The 16,135-nt window shown below is 58.4% G+C and overlaps 1 protein-coding gene across 2 annotated transcripts in view; it reads right to left on the bottom strand.

Moving 5' to 3' along the window:
* Positions 1–15,923, bottom strand: part of LMX1B (LIM homeobox transcription factor 1 beta) — an 83,784-nt gene extending 67,861 nt beyond the window's left edge. For both annotated transcript variants that reach the window (XM_087419077.1, XM_004423464.3), the window contains exons 1-2: positions 15,380–15,923; positions 14,356–14,542 (exon numbers count right to left, since the gene is read on the bottom strand). In XM_087419077.1, the coding sequence (XP_087275203.1) occupies positions 14,356–14,542; positions 15,380–15,518 (326 nt within the window). In that variant the 5' untranslated portion in view covers positions 15,519–15,923. The remainder of the gene's footprint in view (positions 1–14,355; positions 14,543–15,379) is intronic.
* Between the last annotated feature and the right edge of the window lie 212 nt (positions 15,924–16,135).

The following is a 16,135-nucleotide window of genomic DNA, read 5'->3' on the forward strand; positions in this document are numbered from 1 at the left end:
GGGGCAGCTCCCCACTGGCTATGTGACCCTGGGTGTGTGGCTTCACCTCTCTGAACCCCAGTTCCGCTACCTGGAAACCTGGTAAACAACAGAGCTTTTAGGAGCTCTCCCCAAGATCTGGGGTGCCAAGGGCTTAGCCCTGAGCCTAGACCTAACATGTGCCCAGTAGACGGTAGCTCTTATCCTTGCTATTTTAAGCTGTGTGACCTTGGGGAAATCACTGCACCTCTCAGGTCAAGCTTCAATGTTGCAAAATGGGAAATGATAATAATAATGTGTGCCCCAGGGCAGTGAGAAATTCAACGAGCTAATCCCTATCAAACCTTTACCTCAGGCAGTACACAGAGAACACTGGCCATCAATTACTAGGCATTCATTTAAAAAATACCATTGAGCTCTGGTGCCAGGCGGCCACTGGGGCACCGAACCCAGCAAGGAGCCAGGATCTGCCCTCCCAAAGGATCTCTGAAATTTTTCTCCTGACAGAATGCCTGGACTCCAACCCCACTTCCACTTCCTCGCTGTGTGACCTTGGGCAAGCTACTCAACTTCTCTGTGCCTCGGTTGTCTTATCTGAAAATGAAAATAACAGCACCCATGTCATAGCGCCTTTGAAGAACTGTGAAGTTCCACAAGCATTCAACAAGCCTCAGCTGTGATTATTATTGTTGCTGCTGCTGTTCTGTGCTCTCTGGACCTGCCCTGACAGTCAGCAAGCCCCCTGCGGCCGCCGGTCCCCCTTCTGCAGCTCACAAACTTGGGAAGTGTTAGCTCCTGAGAGACGCTCCGAGTCCCCTGCAGAACGGAGGCTTCTGTGAGCTTCCTCCCTGCTCTGTTTCCCCAGCAGCTGGAACATGTAGAAAAGAGCTCCCAGCCTGCTGGGCTCGTCAAAGCAGGGCCAGCTTTACTAGAACCAGGTTTGGACGGCAATTTTGCGGTCATAACTATTTTCTCTACATACTGCTACAGAAAGGGGAACCCCCTGCTTTTTTTTCTTTAACCTAATTGAAGACACCATCAAGCGTCAATATACCGGAGTTTTTAATAAAAACAGGATGGAGGAAAACATTCAAAGCTCAATAATCAGAAGCAATTTGCGTCGTGAGCAGAGATGTGTCATTCCCACCCCCTGCCCCCCTGGCTGCGCGGCACTGGCTTTGGGGCCGGCAACTCTAGACCTATGGCAAAAATAATGAACAGCAGTGAGGCTCAGAGATAGCCTGAAAAATATCCGGGAAAAGAAAAACATATGCCAAAGAGTGTGGTGTAAAAGTCATATTTCATGCCTGACTGTAGAGAATGTTAATAAGGATTAGAACCATACTCCAACAGAGCAACTATCAGTCAAGGCGGGGTAATTAATTTTGCTTCAGATCTCTGCTTGGGAAAATGAAAGCAGTAAGTGTTGTTTCACAGCATAGAGATTCCATCGCACTAGAACCACCCAAAGGACCTCCTAGCCGTGTCCTGATCCCAGCTGACAGAAACCTGGCTGTGGCTGGCAGCCTCTGCTGATCTGTCGCCGTGTAGATTTGGGGATCTTTTCCGAATCGTAACAGTATCAAATTCTTTTTTATTTCAGGATTGGCTAATAAATATGATTAAGATAACACGTCCCAAACCACATGTCCTCTGCTCGGCCTCCGACATGTGGAGGACAGATGTATCTTCCCTGTACAGATGACCCAGCCGGCTGCTCCCCTGAGGCAGGGACCCTGGGAGACGGAGCCCCCAGAGGTTCTGGCAGCCCAAAGGCCCTCTGTGGCCCTGGCCAGGCCAATGCCCTCCGTGTGACCCGCTGTAGAGAGGAACGGCCAAGCTCAAGGCATCTGGGAGTCAGACACCAGAAGGACAGAGGGATGGTGGGATGTGGCACTGTGTCACCAGGCTCCTGTCCCTCAGTGTCCCAATTTAGAAGATAAAATTCCCAAACCCACATGGCCCCATGCTATCCAGAAAGCTCTCAAAATCATCTCATCATGGATGGAAGGACCTTCCCCTCCCCGTGACCTCAGCCCAGGGAGGACAGATTAGGCCAGTTCTAAAACCAGAGTCTGGGAGAGGGTTCTAGAAAGAATTGTAGAGTTGCCACATAGACCCCCTAACCTAGCAGTGGGCAGACTGGGGATCCTGCCTCCATTCTGCTACAACTGAGTGAGCTTTTGGGCAAGTCCTGGCTGCACCTGGGCCTCAGTCTTCCCATTTCCACAAGGATCTTGAAAAGCCCTTCAGCTAAGACATTCTAAAGCAGCCCAAGGCCCCAGTGGTGGATGTGGCCCCACTGCACCCTCGCTGTGGTCACTGAAGAGGGTCCTCGGAGGCCACGGAGAAAGCCAAGCTGCCGAGAGCAGGGCAGGGGTGCCTGGGACTGCTGGTGTCCACAGTCCACAGCCCAGGTCCAGCTCTGGGGAGGGGGGCAGCCGGCTCAAAGGCCAAGGCTGGTGTGGGCAAGTGCCTCTCCCACCCTGCCCCAGCAGGGCCCCACCCCCAAAGCAAGGCTCTGGGCCAAGGCCAGGGTGAGCCCCTTCAGCTTCCCCTGGGGGCTGGGAGGGAGGAAGAACAGTCCCTGAGAGTTAGCCCAGGCCAGATAGAAGGGCATTCTACCACAGTCGTACAATGAACGAATGAAGGAACAGATGTCGGGCGCTTCCCCAACCCATCACAGCAGAGAGACTGAAGGGAGGGTACCCCCCAGGAAAGAAGAAGGTGACCCAGGGTCCCCAGGGGAGGAGCACTATGACCTGGATGAGCCCCAGCTGCCTGCAGGGCAGAGGTTGGAGGGTCTCCCTGAGCAGTCAGTGCTCAGAGGCTGGGTAGTCAGAGCAGTCAGCCCAGAGGCTGCTCTGGGCAGCCAAGGAGGGTCAGGCTGCTCCTGAGCTGGATGAGGGCAGGACCACCTGGTGGAGGAATTCTGTCACTGGCCGCCTGGCCTCCTTTCCACAGGGGCCGACTGGGCATTGACGGCTGCGTTCCTGGCCCCCTGTTACCGCTCAGGCCTCCCCCTGAAGACCCCAGGCCTCTTCCCTGCAGAGGAGCCCGGGCCAGCGGGCAGACGCTGCGAGCCCAGGGCTCGGCCAGGCTGGGCTGATATGAACCATCTGCGTTGTCTTAGGCCGCCCCTCTGCCCACTGTCCCTCTGAACTCGGCCGGTTCCCGCGGGCCGTTTGATGCCTCACAGGGTCACAGACCCCCGCACACAAATCACCGCCGCGGGGCTGGGGGTGGGGCGGAGGCGCTGAAACCCAATCCGCAAAGTTTGCTCTGCCGCCGGCTCCCTCCTTCCCTCGCTCACCGGACCACCTCCCCCCCTTTCCAAACAAGGCTTATTTTTCTTGCCAAAAAAACAAAGTTGGTATCAAGTGTTTCGAGGGAGAAAGTCTCTCCCCCGCCCCCGGCCTGGGAGGAAGGGCCGGAGCTGTTGGCTGAGCCCGGGATTGCAGAGGGGGCTCCGGGAGAGGACGGGCGGGAGGTGAGCTCCGGGTTCCTGGTCCTTCGGTCTCTGTCCCATGCTTAATGGCTGTGGACCCAACTGTCTCTGACCGTGCCCTGTCCCCCTGGTAGTCCCCCGCCCAAACAGGCCTCCCTCCATCAGGGCTCTCCATCCCAGTGCGGCCAGAGATGGAAGCATCACTTCCTGCCCCTTCTCCCTGCCCATAAAACAGCCCTTGCCTGTCGCTTTTACGAGGTGACACCCTGCTCTCAGCCCGATCCTACCCGCGCCCAGAGCCTGGGCTGGAGAGGGAGGAGGCATCGTGCAGTCAGGCATCTCCAGAGCGCTCCCAGGGCGCACGGGGGTCCCCAGGAGGCTGGCCTGGAGCACAGCCTAAGAGCTTTAAAAGGAGACCACGGGGCCGGGTATATTAGAGAGAAATTCCTCTGAGGTCCCCCCTCCAGCTCCGTTGAGTGTGGAGCCTTCGGTCTAAGACTCTAGAAGCCGGCCCGGAGATGGCCGGCCTGGTTCTCTGGAGGGGTGCAGAGCGGAGCCCCAGGGGCGCACGGATTTCATTTGCTGAGTGTTGGTTTTGCTTTTGGTTTTTCCAGCCGGTGCAGCGACCCGGAACCGCGCTCGGCCGCTTCTCTGACGCCCGTGGCGTCGCACTGTGCCCGGAGGAACGCCGGCGGCTGAAGTCCGCGCCTGCGGCGCCCGCTGTGCGGGCTGGAGTTATAGTTGCCCGAGCAGGCAGCTGGGCTCGGGCCGGGTGGCGACGTCGAGGGGCCGGTCGACAGACCCGGCTGGGTCTGTGCGGCTGGGGCGCCGCAGGAAAGATCCGCAAACTGTGTGACAAGGGTGGTGGCGGCGGTGGAGAGAATAAAGGCGCCACCGGCCCGGTGGAGAAGCGGGTTTCCGCAGGGGTCGAACAAAGGAATTCGCCCTCGGAAGAAAGGGGCCGAGCGAGCAGCGGGAATGGTCAACCCCGGAGACTCGCAGGAGTACCAGCGTCGCAACATCAGTCCCAGGGATCCAACGAAATACGCCCCGAGGAGAACCGCAGCCTGGCATCTCCATGCGGCCTCTCGCATCTTGTCAATCCCGCTTTAATGGGGACGGTGGGTGTGCACGCTCCAGCGCCACCTTTCCTAGGAAGAGGGGACAGAGCGGGCCCGTGCTCTCCGTCAGTGGAGGCAAAAAAAATGCCCCAACCAGCATCCTCTGGCCTTGGGGTCGTTGCCCCCATTTTTCAGAAGCTGACAACTGAGGCTCCCGCAAAGCAACCCCTTCCCCCACCCCTGTTGCAACGCACGGCGGGCTCGGGAGACCCATGCACGCTCAGAAACGAAAGGCACCAGGGGGTGACCGGGCCGGCGCCCCCTCCTCCCGCCGCCCTCGGAAGGGGTGGAGGGGACACGGTTGTAAGGTGCTCGGCTTCTTTTCTCCGCTTGACATGAATAAGGGGATTAGGACGGCAAGTTTCCGTCGTTCACTCCGTCGGACAAAGGGCCCCGCGGTTTGAGTGGCGCAGCCTCTGATTAAACGACAGAGCCCTGTCACTCAGCACCATCCTAGGTACTTGTGTTCGTGACATAATCTTATTAGAAGATAAAACCGGCGAAATCCTTTTCATAATGAAAAGTTACATTTAATGGCTGGACTCGCCCCCCAACCCCTCCCCGACCCTGCCGCCTTCACCCCCGTTGCTGTTGGATATGGCTCGCCTGTAATTGGCATTTAAAGCACCAAGCCCGGGAGAAAAACGGGGTTTAGGGTTTTTGTAATCCCCCTAAACTGTCTTTGTTCGAAATCTCCACAGATACAAGTCTGTTAAGAGTAAATATTTGTGGATTGATACAACCACATTTCCCCCCTGCAAACCAAATCTGAAAAAAATCCGCCCTCCCGCGGCGCTGCGGCCTGGGCGCAGGAGGGAGGGGGCTGGGGTCGCCCGAGCGTCCGCGCCGGGATCTCGGCCTTTAGGGCCGCCTCGCCGCCTCCCGGAGCTGAGGGACTTTGCACATTTCTCAGCCGGGAAAAAGGTCTTAGACTCTTTTTTTCAATTTTCTGTTCCTTCGGTAAACAAACCTCCCGAACTCGCTGCTTTTGGGCCTGCCCAAGGGGGTCGGCGGGAGGGCTTGGGGAGGGGCGAGGACTCGGCTCAATTCCGAATGAAAATGTGAACTCTCTCCGCCAGCCGCGCTCCCTTCCAGCGGGTTTAAGTGGCTCTGAGGGGACTCACTCCTCCTGGGCCGTGGGAGGCCCCACTCGACAGGGCGCCCCAAGTCCAGCCCAGGAGAGCGCCTGGAACAGCCAAGGGCCCCCGAAACGCGAAGGAGCCCGAAGGCTACCGCGGGGGCCCCAGGCTCCCAGCTCCAGCCTAGCCCGTCCCGGGATCGGATTCCTCCATAAATCAGCAGCTGGGTGAAAGGGCTGCGCTTTAGAAAGAGCAGGACCGTGTGCGTGTATTAGAGCGCGCGGTTCCCAAATCCGGGCTAAACCCCTGGTGACACCGAAATTCATCAACCGCCGCGGGCGCCCACGGCTAGGCAGAGGAGCCTCGGAGCAGAGGACCCCATGCACCGCTGCCCCACTCCGGGAGAAAGGAGAACGAGGGCCAGGAACCCTTGGAGAGGTGGGCCTGGAGGAGGGCGCGGGTGGAGACCTCCGAGAGCCGCCCCGCCCGCGCGCCGGGGCGGCGAAGGAAGCTCTCCCACCTGGAGAAAGGCAGTTATTCTAACCCTTTTTCCTTCTCTGCCAAGAGATGGCCCTACAGGGGCATTTGGGCGTGAAGAGGGCAGTGACCCCCCATCCGCACCCCTTCCAATCCTCGGGCAGTGGCCGCGCTTTAGGGAGAAGTACAACCGTCCAGAGCAGGAATCTGGGGCTTTGGCAAGGTCAGGACGTGAGGACTTAGGGATCCCATCCGCTCTGGGAGTTAGACCCGCCTGGGAAAAAAATCGGCTACAGAGTAACTCTGGACCTGGAGGGAGTTACTGAACTCCCTCGGCCTCGGTTTTCTTACCTATACATAGTGCTAGGGCTGTGAAGGTCAGTGCACATCGCAGGTACTCAAGAAAAGCCAATTCCTTTTCCTTCTAGGCGCACTACTGTGGCCTGCCCCTCTGGGGTCAGCAAGGCTCTGCTCCTGCGAGTTCACATCTACACTGGCCATGCTCAGGAGTCTTGGGAAAAAACAGGGCCCACGTGCCTCCGCAGTAATGGAGGCCCATCCACAGACTGCTGCCTGCCTGCCTCCAAGGACCAGTTTCTGACAGACCTGCCCCACTCTCTTTTCAAGGGAAAAATTCAAAACACAGGCCTCAGACCTAGGTGAGGGGCAGGAGGGTGGGCCCGGCCCCCCGGGGGGGCCTGTTTAGGAGGCTGCACTCTCTGGGCCTCCCACGAGGGGCAGACAATGCATTCCTGCCAGGCAGGGTGACTCCGGCTCACTTCCTGGGCAGGCAGGAAGGAAACATACATTGAATGCCCACTGCAGGCTGGCACCTTTGACTTTGTTTCACTTTATCCTGCGAGATTGGAATTATCACCCCTATTGCACAAAGGAGGAAACTGAGGCTCAAGAAGAGCCATCAGCCTCCCCAAAAGGCCCTTGGCTTGTGTCTTTGGGAGCAGGAGACGTTGGATCGCTGATTTGTAATTGCCATCTTGCTCTTCCCTCTGAGAACATGTGCCCCACCCAGGAGACCCTCCATTTGGAGAAGGTGGCCCCAGAGCACCTTGGTCCTCTCCATCTCCACAAGCTCGGGCAGCTCCAGGCCTGGGCAGGTGCCCCTACCTCGACAGCCCAATAACTATGGCAATTCGGGAATCACATGACAACAGTCGCTGGGTCCCGGAGGAAAGCGGGAGGCGGGAAAAGGGGGAACAGCAGTCACACCCAGCCTGTCCCGACCCAGCGCTGCTCCTCCTCTGCTCCTCCTCTCCCGTCATCATCGTCGCTGTTGCGCACCCAGCAGAGGCACTCGGGGAGGGGGAATCCCCGGCAGTCCTGTGTTCCAGCGTGCTCACTCAGCTTTATGCATCTAGCCAGCAGCTTGGTGGTCTCCTCACTCCTGCCAGCCCTGGTGGGCACCTCTGTTGCTCTGGGCAGCCCTCAGAACCCTCCCCGGCTGGCAACCACTTCTCAGTTCCCAGGGAAACCTCTTAAGCATGGGCCGGCCAGGAAGCAAACATCTTTGTTTCTTCTGGAACCAGACTCCAAGAACCGGGTTTTTCCTTCAGCAACACTTTGCTCAGTTCACCAAGTGCCTGGGCTAGCCAGGTGCTCTGCCACCAGCCATCACACTGGGGCCAGGCCAGTCCCGGCCAGGCTCCCAACTGAGACAAAGCCCCCCTCCCCACATACTCACACATCCCCCGACCCCTGTACTCCCCCCACCCCCTTCAGGGCTCCAGGGTTGACAGGGCAGGTCCAGCAGCTGCCAGTCAAGAAGCTGAACAGAAATGGATACAATATTGCCCCCGGGGAAAACAAAGGAAGGGCCCACGCAGAAATTTATTTGTACTGATATGGCCAAGCAAAGGTAGAGGGCAGCCAGGAAGTGCTGTCAGCCAGGCCTGAAACCCAAGAAAGTTGCCATTCTGAGCACAGTGGCCCCTTATACCCCACCACTCCAAGATGCAGCAGTAGTTAAAGCAAACACAGGCCCTTCATTGCCCCATCAGTTACACCTTCCCCCCAAAATTACACAAACTTTGAAAGATTTTTCTGAAGAGAAGATGGATGCTTCGGGAGACTTGAGGTCAAGGCTAGGCTGTTTAAAGTATATTATTAACAAATAAACATTTACTGCAGAAAAAAAAAGAGAAAAACCCTATAGGCCACCGGGGAACCAAATCATGTTGCTTTTGGCTTCAAATGACAGGAGACATTTATGACATGAATGGAGAACACCAGCCGGTCGATGAAATGGCAAACGTCTGCCACTTTGCTTCCTCTGCCTTCGTGAATCAACTTTTTCAAATATGGTTTTCAGCCTTACCCTCCCCGCCCTACCACTGCCTCCCCACTTCTGACTGCAGTGGCAATAAATATATATAATTTTGGTTTTGCTCTCTGCTGCCATCAGCACAGAATCTGGGGGCTGGAGAGGGTGGGATCAGCCAGAGAGCGAAGGACCTTGGGTCCTCCTGCACCCAGTTGACTGACAGCTCACACAGGCTCCTTGGAGCAGCAGACCATCCCTTTCTTCCTCCCTCCCCTGAAGCTGAGGCCTGACTGTGGTGTCCAACAAATTGGACGTTATAACTCATGTCGTTGAGTGTATCCTCCATTCCTCAGCCTAACTAATGCCAAAGTAGGACTGGGATTTTTTTTTTTTTTTTCCTTTTCTGTTTTAAAAACCTCAGAGCCGCAGGACAGAGGAAGTTCCCTGGGGTAGCACTGCCAGCCCATCACGGACCGAAAAACCTCCCTGGGCTAGAGGATCCTTCTGACCGCCTGGCTGGTGTTTCTCGACCTTTTAAACCTCATCTTCTTTCTGAGGAACACACAGATCCCTGGGTCTCTCCCCTACACGCCCCCTCTTCTGAATCTCTCCCTCAGCCTGGGAGATGTTGGTTGAGTTTTTTTTTTTTTTTCTGTCATTTGAATCACAAAAACAATAAGCATGAACAGTTTTCCAAATACGCAATTGTATTATCGAGTATGCTTTTCCAAGCTATACGCAGACCCTGGAGATTCCAATTGTTCCCCAGTGGAAAGATCTTTGCTCTACACCAAACTCCACCCACCATGGCCCCCAAGGAGCAATAGGCCAGCACACCAGGCCCTCTCTGCTGCCTGCCCTTCCTGATCATGCATGGTTGGCATTTGTTCTCACCCCTACAATCAGAGGTTTTTCTGCCTCTCTGGAGGTACCGGAGAGGATACTGGATCCCATAGAGTATGGAACATTCACTGAAGCCCCACCAGGTGCCCTGTGCAATCCTCACAACCACCCTGGGTATCACCCCCAGAGTGCTGATGATGAACCCAAGGCTCAGAGATGATCAGCCACTTGCCTCAGACCACACAGCTGCTGCTGAGTGCTGAGGCTGGGAGGTGAATCCAGGTCTGTCTCCGAATCTAAAGCTCTTTTCATCACTGAGGGAGGCAGGACTCTCACAATGCCCACTCAGGCAAAGGGAATAGTTTTCCCAGGGGTGCCCCTCATCTTCCCTGCATAGAGAGGCTCACGGCAAATGAGCATGCCAGCTGCACCTCTCGCTGGCACGGAACTTATGGGCAGTTTGGTGTGTGTCCTTGGAGACAAGGCATTCCTTGCCATGCTGATGGTGATAACAGCAACAATAATTTCCAGAGTATTAACATGCCAGGCAAGATGCCATGTCCTTTGGGGCACATTATCTTGAATCTTTATAAGAATACATTCCCCCAGGTGGGTATGTCCCCATTTTACAGAAGAGGCTCAAGTAGGTGCCAGGGCTGTGTGGTCCTAAGCCTGGCTCCAATGCACAGGGCAGGAGAGAGCTGAGAGGGGCCAATCACATACCCCAGAGGAGATCGTCACAGCCTGCTTCCCCCACTCGAGAAAAATTCAGCAAATTAGGCTATACCAGCCCAGAGCCTGGGGAATACAGGGTGAGCCAGGAGTCAGCTGTGAATAATGCCTCCCTTCAGCAGCAGACAACTGCAGCCTCAGGAAGGCATTTGCTTACCCTTCCGCCCACAGCCAAGGCGCTGGGGTTAAATGGAGAGGTGCCCTCCCAGGGGCCAGAGGGTCCCCTAGCTTGGGCTGCCAGAGTGAGCCCTTCAGCCCTCAGATCCCCAGGGAGAGCACTATAGAGGCCTTTTTATAAGGCAAAAGGCTGGCTCTTCCTTTCAAGCAGACCCATTCCCAGGGCAGGCCCTCTACCCCAGGCTGTGGGCAGGGGTGTCTGCAGCCCTGAATTAGTCCCTTGGGGGCCATGTCAGCTGGGGTGCCCACTGGTGGAGGGGGTGCTGCTGGTAACTGGCACCCTGCTAAGGCCTATGGGAGGCCTCCCAAGCTGGGGGAAGCAGCCGGCAGAGGAGGCTGGAGCCTGACTTTGCTCTCCCCCTGTGCCACACCCGCACTCTGCCGGTGCCGGTGCTCGGAGGAGAGGTGACTCTCCCAGGAAGGCCTTTCCCGGTGTAAACACTTCCCAGGAAAGGAATGTGCTGGGAAGAGCCGGGTTGGGCCACTAGAGCCGCAGCCAGCTGGGGCAAATTTAAAAAAAAAAAAAAAAATCACCCCAGGACTCAGATGGCTTTTTGTGAAATTCAAAGCCTCGCGGCCCCCCTTCTGCCAAGGTGGGCGCATCCTACCTGGGCAGGCGAGCCCGAGGGGACCCTCGCAGGCTCAGCCGAGCCCTGTAACTCCGCGGCGGCGAGGCGACGCCGCCCCGGGCACTCCCGGCTGCGGAAGGGCGCCGCCAGCCCCGGGCGCCGAGGTGGGAGCGCGGCCCGGCCAGGGGCCCCGCGCCTTTCCGCGCACGCGGGCTCCCGCTCGCGCACCCACGAGTCTCGGGTCGCCAGACCTGGGCGATGTCTTACAAGCGATTAGACTCCATTTTGTGACAGATTTTTGGACTCTCCCACCGACCCTCCCCCCTTCCGGAGCCTCCTCCAGGAATTCGCCACCTCCTCGGGATAGAAACCCTTTCCAGACAAGCGACAGACGGCAAGAAACGAGTTACATAATTCTATTTGGCCAAGCCGCCAAGGAAAAAAAGGGGACTGGGGGGGTTAAGTTGTCCTTTTTTTTTCATGTGTTCTCCAGTGGAGGAAGGAGAGGTGTTCGTGATTTTGCGTTTGGAGGCCGCGCTTCCTCCCGGTTTCTAACCCGGTTTTCTGCCGGAGAAGGAGCTCAGACTGCCGAGGGGCCAGAGCCTCAGGCACAGGAGAACGCTCTGATGCTTTTTTTTTTAGAAGGAGTCCCCAAAAACCACGTACGGAGAAAAAGGAGACTTTTTGAGTTAAGCGTGAACATGCCCCAAATGCCGTGGCCCAGGCTCTGCTTTGCCCGTCCAGAATGTGCGGATGGATTTTATCAAATGCTATTAAATGCGCCCGAATGTCAATTAATCACCCCCGTGGTGCGTAAAATAACGTTGTGCTTCTGGATGTCCCGGATCTTCAAAACAAATCGAAAGGAGAAAGAGACACTTAATAAAAATAGCAACCTCTTTCTAAGGACCGAACGCGGCAGCCCCTCCAGAGGCGAGGACACATTTTTCAAAAGTTACAGGGGTGGGGGGGTTGTTAATTTCCCAATCCTGCTGACGCACAGGCTCGACAAGATCGAGAAGGCACGTTTCTGAGCCCACTTGCCTGGATTCTCGTCTGAAAAGCATTTATGCACAGATGCAATAAATATGCATCTGCGATCCTCAAAGAAAAAAATAAATCGTGAAATATATTTTTGTGCAAAAAACATCACTTCCCAGGCCCCTGCCTGCCTCCCTGTGCTGGCTCTCCCTGAGAAATACTGAGGCGAGACCCGCGGGGTATCTGTCGCCGCGATCGTCTTGATAACAACCCCTCCTCAGCCCCCAACGGCCCGCCCAGCGCAGATACCTAATTGGCATTATTGGAAGAAAGAGGGGGCAAGGGAGGAGGAGGGGACCTTCAGAGGCGTGCATAATGCCCGGCAGGAGGCTGCAGCCCGGCAGGACCCAAACTGGGGACTCGGGACCAGAGATTCGCCCTGATCCAAAATTCACTAGCAAACACATCCTTATTGCAGTGAAGAAGAAAGCTCTTAGGCACCTTTTCTCTTTTTTAAACAAATATACTTTTGACAAAGCAATCGCAAGCGTTTAATGTTTGTTTTGTAAAATGAGGGGGTTGGCCGCTCAGCTCTAAGGGAACATCCCGCTCAAATTCTGTGACTTTGCAGTTCTGTGGTCTGTGCTCTGAAGAACCAGGGTACATCCTATCCTTGTTTTAAAGAAAAGCTCCCTCAACGACTGGGAGGTGGGGGAGAGAACCAGTAGATATGTACAAGAGGTTGGAAAGAGTCTTCCAGTATGCAACAATTTTTTCAAAAAACTGCACAAATGACCCGGAGACCCATTTCCAGTTTCCTGGGCCTTCTGCCCCCACGTGTTGAGTCGTCCAGGCCGGGGGCTGAGCCGAGTGGGAAGTGGCATTGCCAGAGCTGAGCTCGGGTTGGGCAGGCAGAGCAAGGTGAGGGGTGCAAAACAGCAGGACCTGGTGGCTGGAGGCTGGTGAGCCCTGCTGAGGGGCTGCTCCCTGGGCCGGCCCATAGCCCCCAACCACATCTACCTCAAACTACTTTCTCCACTTTAATTGTGCTGCTTTTGCCCGCCTGTGGCTGAGCTAACTGGCCGCCTCACCTTTTCCTGAACTAGAATCCTATCAGTCCAGGGCACAGGGCAAACCCGATCAATGGCAGTGTGCCTGATCTAGGGTGCTCCAGACGGGAGGGAGGCCTCAGCTGGGCTCTGGGACCAGCAACAGAGCTGACTTGCTGAACTGGGCCCCAATTCCTGCCCGCAGAGCCCCCACCCAACAGGAAGAACAAGGCGCAAAGAGCAGCTCCTGCTGGGCCCCCAGAGCAGGGGAGCAATAGTCAGGTTAGGTGCTAGCATGGGGTTCAGCTAGAGCCTCTCAGAGTAGAACCCGTTGCTCTCTCGAGGGCTCTGGCCTGCAGTCCCACTATTTCCAGGCCTCAGCCAAGCAGCTGGAGGGGTAGGGAAGGGGCACTCCAGCTGTTCCACTTCTCATCAGGGCCTGGATTTAGGGACAATCCCTGAGCAGAGCAAACAGACTGCCCTCACCACCAGCCACGGGCAGCCCTGCCTCTTTCTGGAGGCTTGGGCACACAGCCGTCTCTGAGCCCCAAACTGCCTGAGCGTACCTACCCTGCAGCCCCATCTGAAAGGGTTTTCGGGGCCTCCCTAGAAAGTTCTCGCAGGCACTCACTTGTCTCCACCGTGCTGCCATGGGAATCCCCACGCCACTCTTTCGGCTGTTGCTTTTCTCAGTCACACTGCCAGGCACAAAACCCAGAGGATCAAAAGAAACAGCCTGCACCTACTCTTTTCTGTCCCAGGCCCCTCGCCAGACAAATCCGTAGTCTCGGCTCAAAACAAAAGTCAGCAGGTAGGGCTCACCCCACAGTCTCTGGCCTCAATCCTGAGGCTCGGGCTACACCAGGCCAGCCACCCCTACCCAACACACGCACGTCGCCAGAAGGAAAGCCTGCTGGGGAAGGCTGACTTGGTCAGTTTCTCACCCCCTTGGGGAGCCCCAGATTGTGGTTTGCCACCTTTTCAGGTCCTCTTCCTAGACAGCTTCTCCAGCCAACGAAAATTAAAAGTGCAAAATCCCCGCGTGGAACGGTTTGGGGAGGATGGACACCCGTTTCTCTGCGTCAGGGACTGAAAGTGCAGCAGGGAGCCAGGCAGGAAGGGGGTATCCAGGCTGCTCAGCACCCCCACACTCCGCCTCCTTGCTCCAGGAATTCCAAACCCCCACAAAGCCTGCCTTGGGGCTGAGGAAGCACACCGCCAGGGCCTGGCTCCCTAAAGCACTGCTTTAGTTTGGAAATCAATTCTTGGTCCCCAATTCCCGCCTCAGAGGGGCCAGGCCCTGTCCCGGAACCACAGCATCCTATCCCCCAGTCGGCCCACGGCCTTGTCCTGCACCAGGACTCAGTGGCCCAGCGCAGGTTTCTCGGACAAAGGATGGCAACTGGGGGAAGCTGGAGACTCCCAGCTTCCCCCCCAGTCTCGGCCAGGCTGGGATGGTTCGCCCCTGCCGGGAGATGCGCAGCCGGCGGAGCCCTCGGAGCTGCCGGGCCCAGCGGCGCGCAGAGCCGGCAGCAGGGCGGACGCGGGCCTGGCCTGGCAGGGGGGCGGCCGGGCTCGAGTGCCGGGCGGCGGCAGGGAAGGAAAAGGACGAGAGTGCTTACTGTTGGTAGTCTTGTTTGCAGTACAGTTTCCGATCCCGGAAGTAGCAGCTGGTGGTGAGGGCTTGCTGACACGCCGCGCACTGCAAACACTCCTCGTGCCAGGACGACTCGTTGACTCGCATCAGGAAGCGGTCGGAGATGGGCCGCTGGCAGCCCTCGCAGACGGCGGGATGCGGGCAGTCGGAGCCTGCAGCGCACAGGGCGAGAGCCGAGCCGTCAGCGCCGACCAGCACGGCCCCAGCGTCCCGGCTGCAGCGGTGCCCGCAGCTCCCGCCCCAAGAGCGAGAGCAGCCCGGGAGCGCCGCCCGCCGCCTGCGCTCCCCCGGCCGCTGCGCCAGGGGCCGGCCAGCCTCGGCTAGTTCGTCCCAGTCCCCAGACTCTGGCGCGGAGAGGCCGCGAGCCTCGACCCTTGGCTCGGCGCTGCGCTCTCCCCTTCTCCGGAGATCCGGCGCTCGGTGTTAATACATATGAGGCGGAGCACAGCGCGGGGTGGCCGGCTGGGACCGAGACAGGCGAAGGGAGGCTGGGGCGCTCGCTGGCTGACACGCCCACGGCGGCGTTCGTGGTCTTCTGTCCCCAATCTCCCCAAAACCTGTGGTTTGGGTGACCCAGGGGGCATTTTTCTCTTAGAAGTTCCCCCTCCTCAAGTGACCTGGCGTCACTCTCAAGCTTGCCAAGGTGACTACTTGGGTCCTCCATCACCCCTGCCACCCGCCTCCCACCTCCCGCCCTGAGTCGCAGCTCTAGAACCAAGGCCCGGTGAGGATGGGGGTGGCGGCTGGCGAGTCCTGTCCTCCCTTCTCCTAGGTGATGTCCCTGCATACCTCTGTTCCCTCAGGATGCCTGTCTAGGCGTGCCTGTTGCCCCTCTGATGATCACTCCAGAAGTCTTCTCTGTGTCCCCCATACCCCCATGTCCTGCAAACCATTTCCTTTATCCGTTGGCCTGGACGCCTGCGTCCACCTTGGGACGAGACCCCTGTCCCCTGCCCATGACCACTCGGACGTTCCGACCCCGCACTCACCCAGCAGCACCCCCAGAGTGGCGGGCCCGGGGCGCAGGGCGTGCTCCTCCATCTTGATGCCGTCCAACATCTTGGCGCAGTCCGTCTGCCCGCGGGGGAAGCACCTCTCCAGCGACTCGGGACCTGTTGCTATATCCATGGGACGCGGGGCGCGCCGCGGGCCCCGCCAGCCAGGGTGCTCGCCCGCCCGCCCGCCTGCCCGCTCGCCGCCGCTGGGGCCCGGAGCCGGGGAGGCGCGGCCCCCGCGGGGTTGGGGCTGCGGCTGGGGCGGCGGGCTGCCCCCGGCGAGCGTGGAGCGGCGACGCGCTGGCCCCGGGCCCCGGCGTCGTGCGGGGGGGCCGGGGCGGCTGCAGTCCCCGCCGCGCTCTCCCAGGCACTCGCCGCCACGCGCGCCGGCTCCTCTGTCACCTGCTTGTCAGCCCCGGAGCCGGGCTGCGGCGGCGGCGGCAGACGGAGCCGCGGGGTGGAGACGGCGGTGGCGGTGGCGGCGGCGGCGGCGGGCGGGGGAGGGGGCGGGGGTGCAAGGGCGGCCCCGCGGGCTGGGGGGGCGCGGGCGGCGCAGCGGGGTCCCGGGCGGGGCGCAGCGGGCCGCGGGGCTCCAGGCGCGCTCCCCGCACTACCCCAGTGCCATGGTGCGCCCGGGGAGCCGCTCGGTTTAGAGCCGGGGCTGGCGGCGGAGGGATACTGCGCCCGGGAGCCGCCTCACCCCTCCTCAAACTTCCTGACATTTGAACTCATTGGTGCGCCTCGTATCCC

The sequence above is a fragment of the Ceratotherium simum genome, chromosome 29 (genome assembly GCF_057802395.1).
Source record: "Ceratotherium simum simum isolate JZ-2026a chromosome 29, ASM5780239v1, whole genome shotgun sequence".
NCBI classification, from domain to species: domain Eukaryota; kingdom Metazoa; phylum Chordata; class Mammalia; order Perissodactyla; family Rhinocerotidae; genus Ceratotherium; species Ceratotherium simum.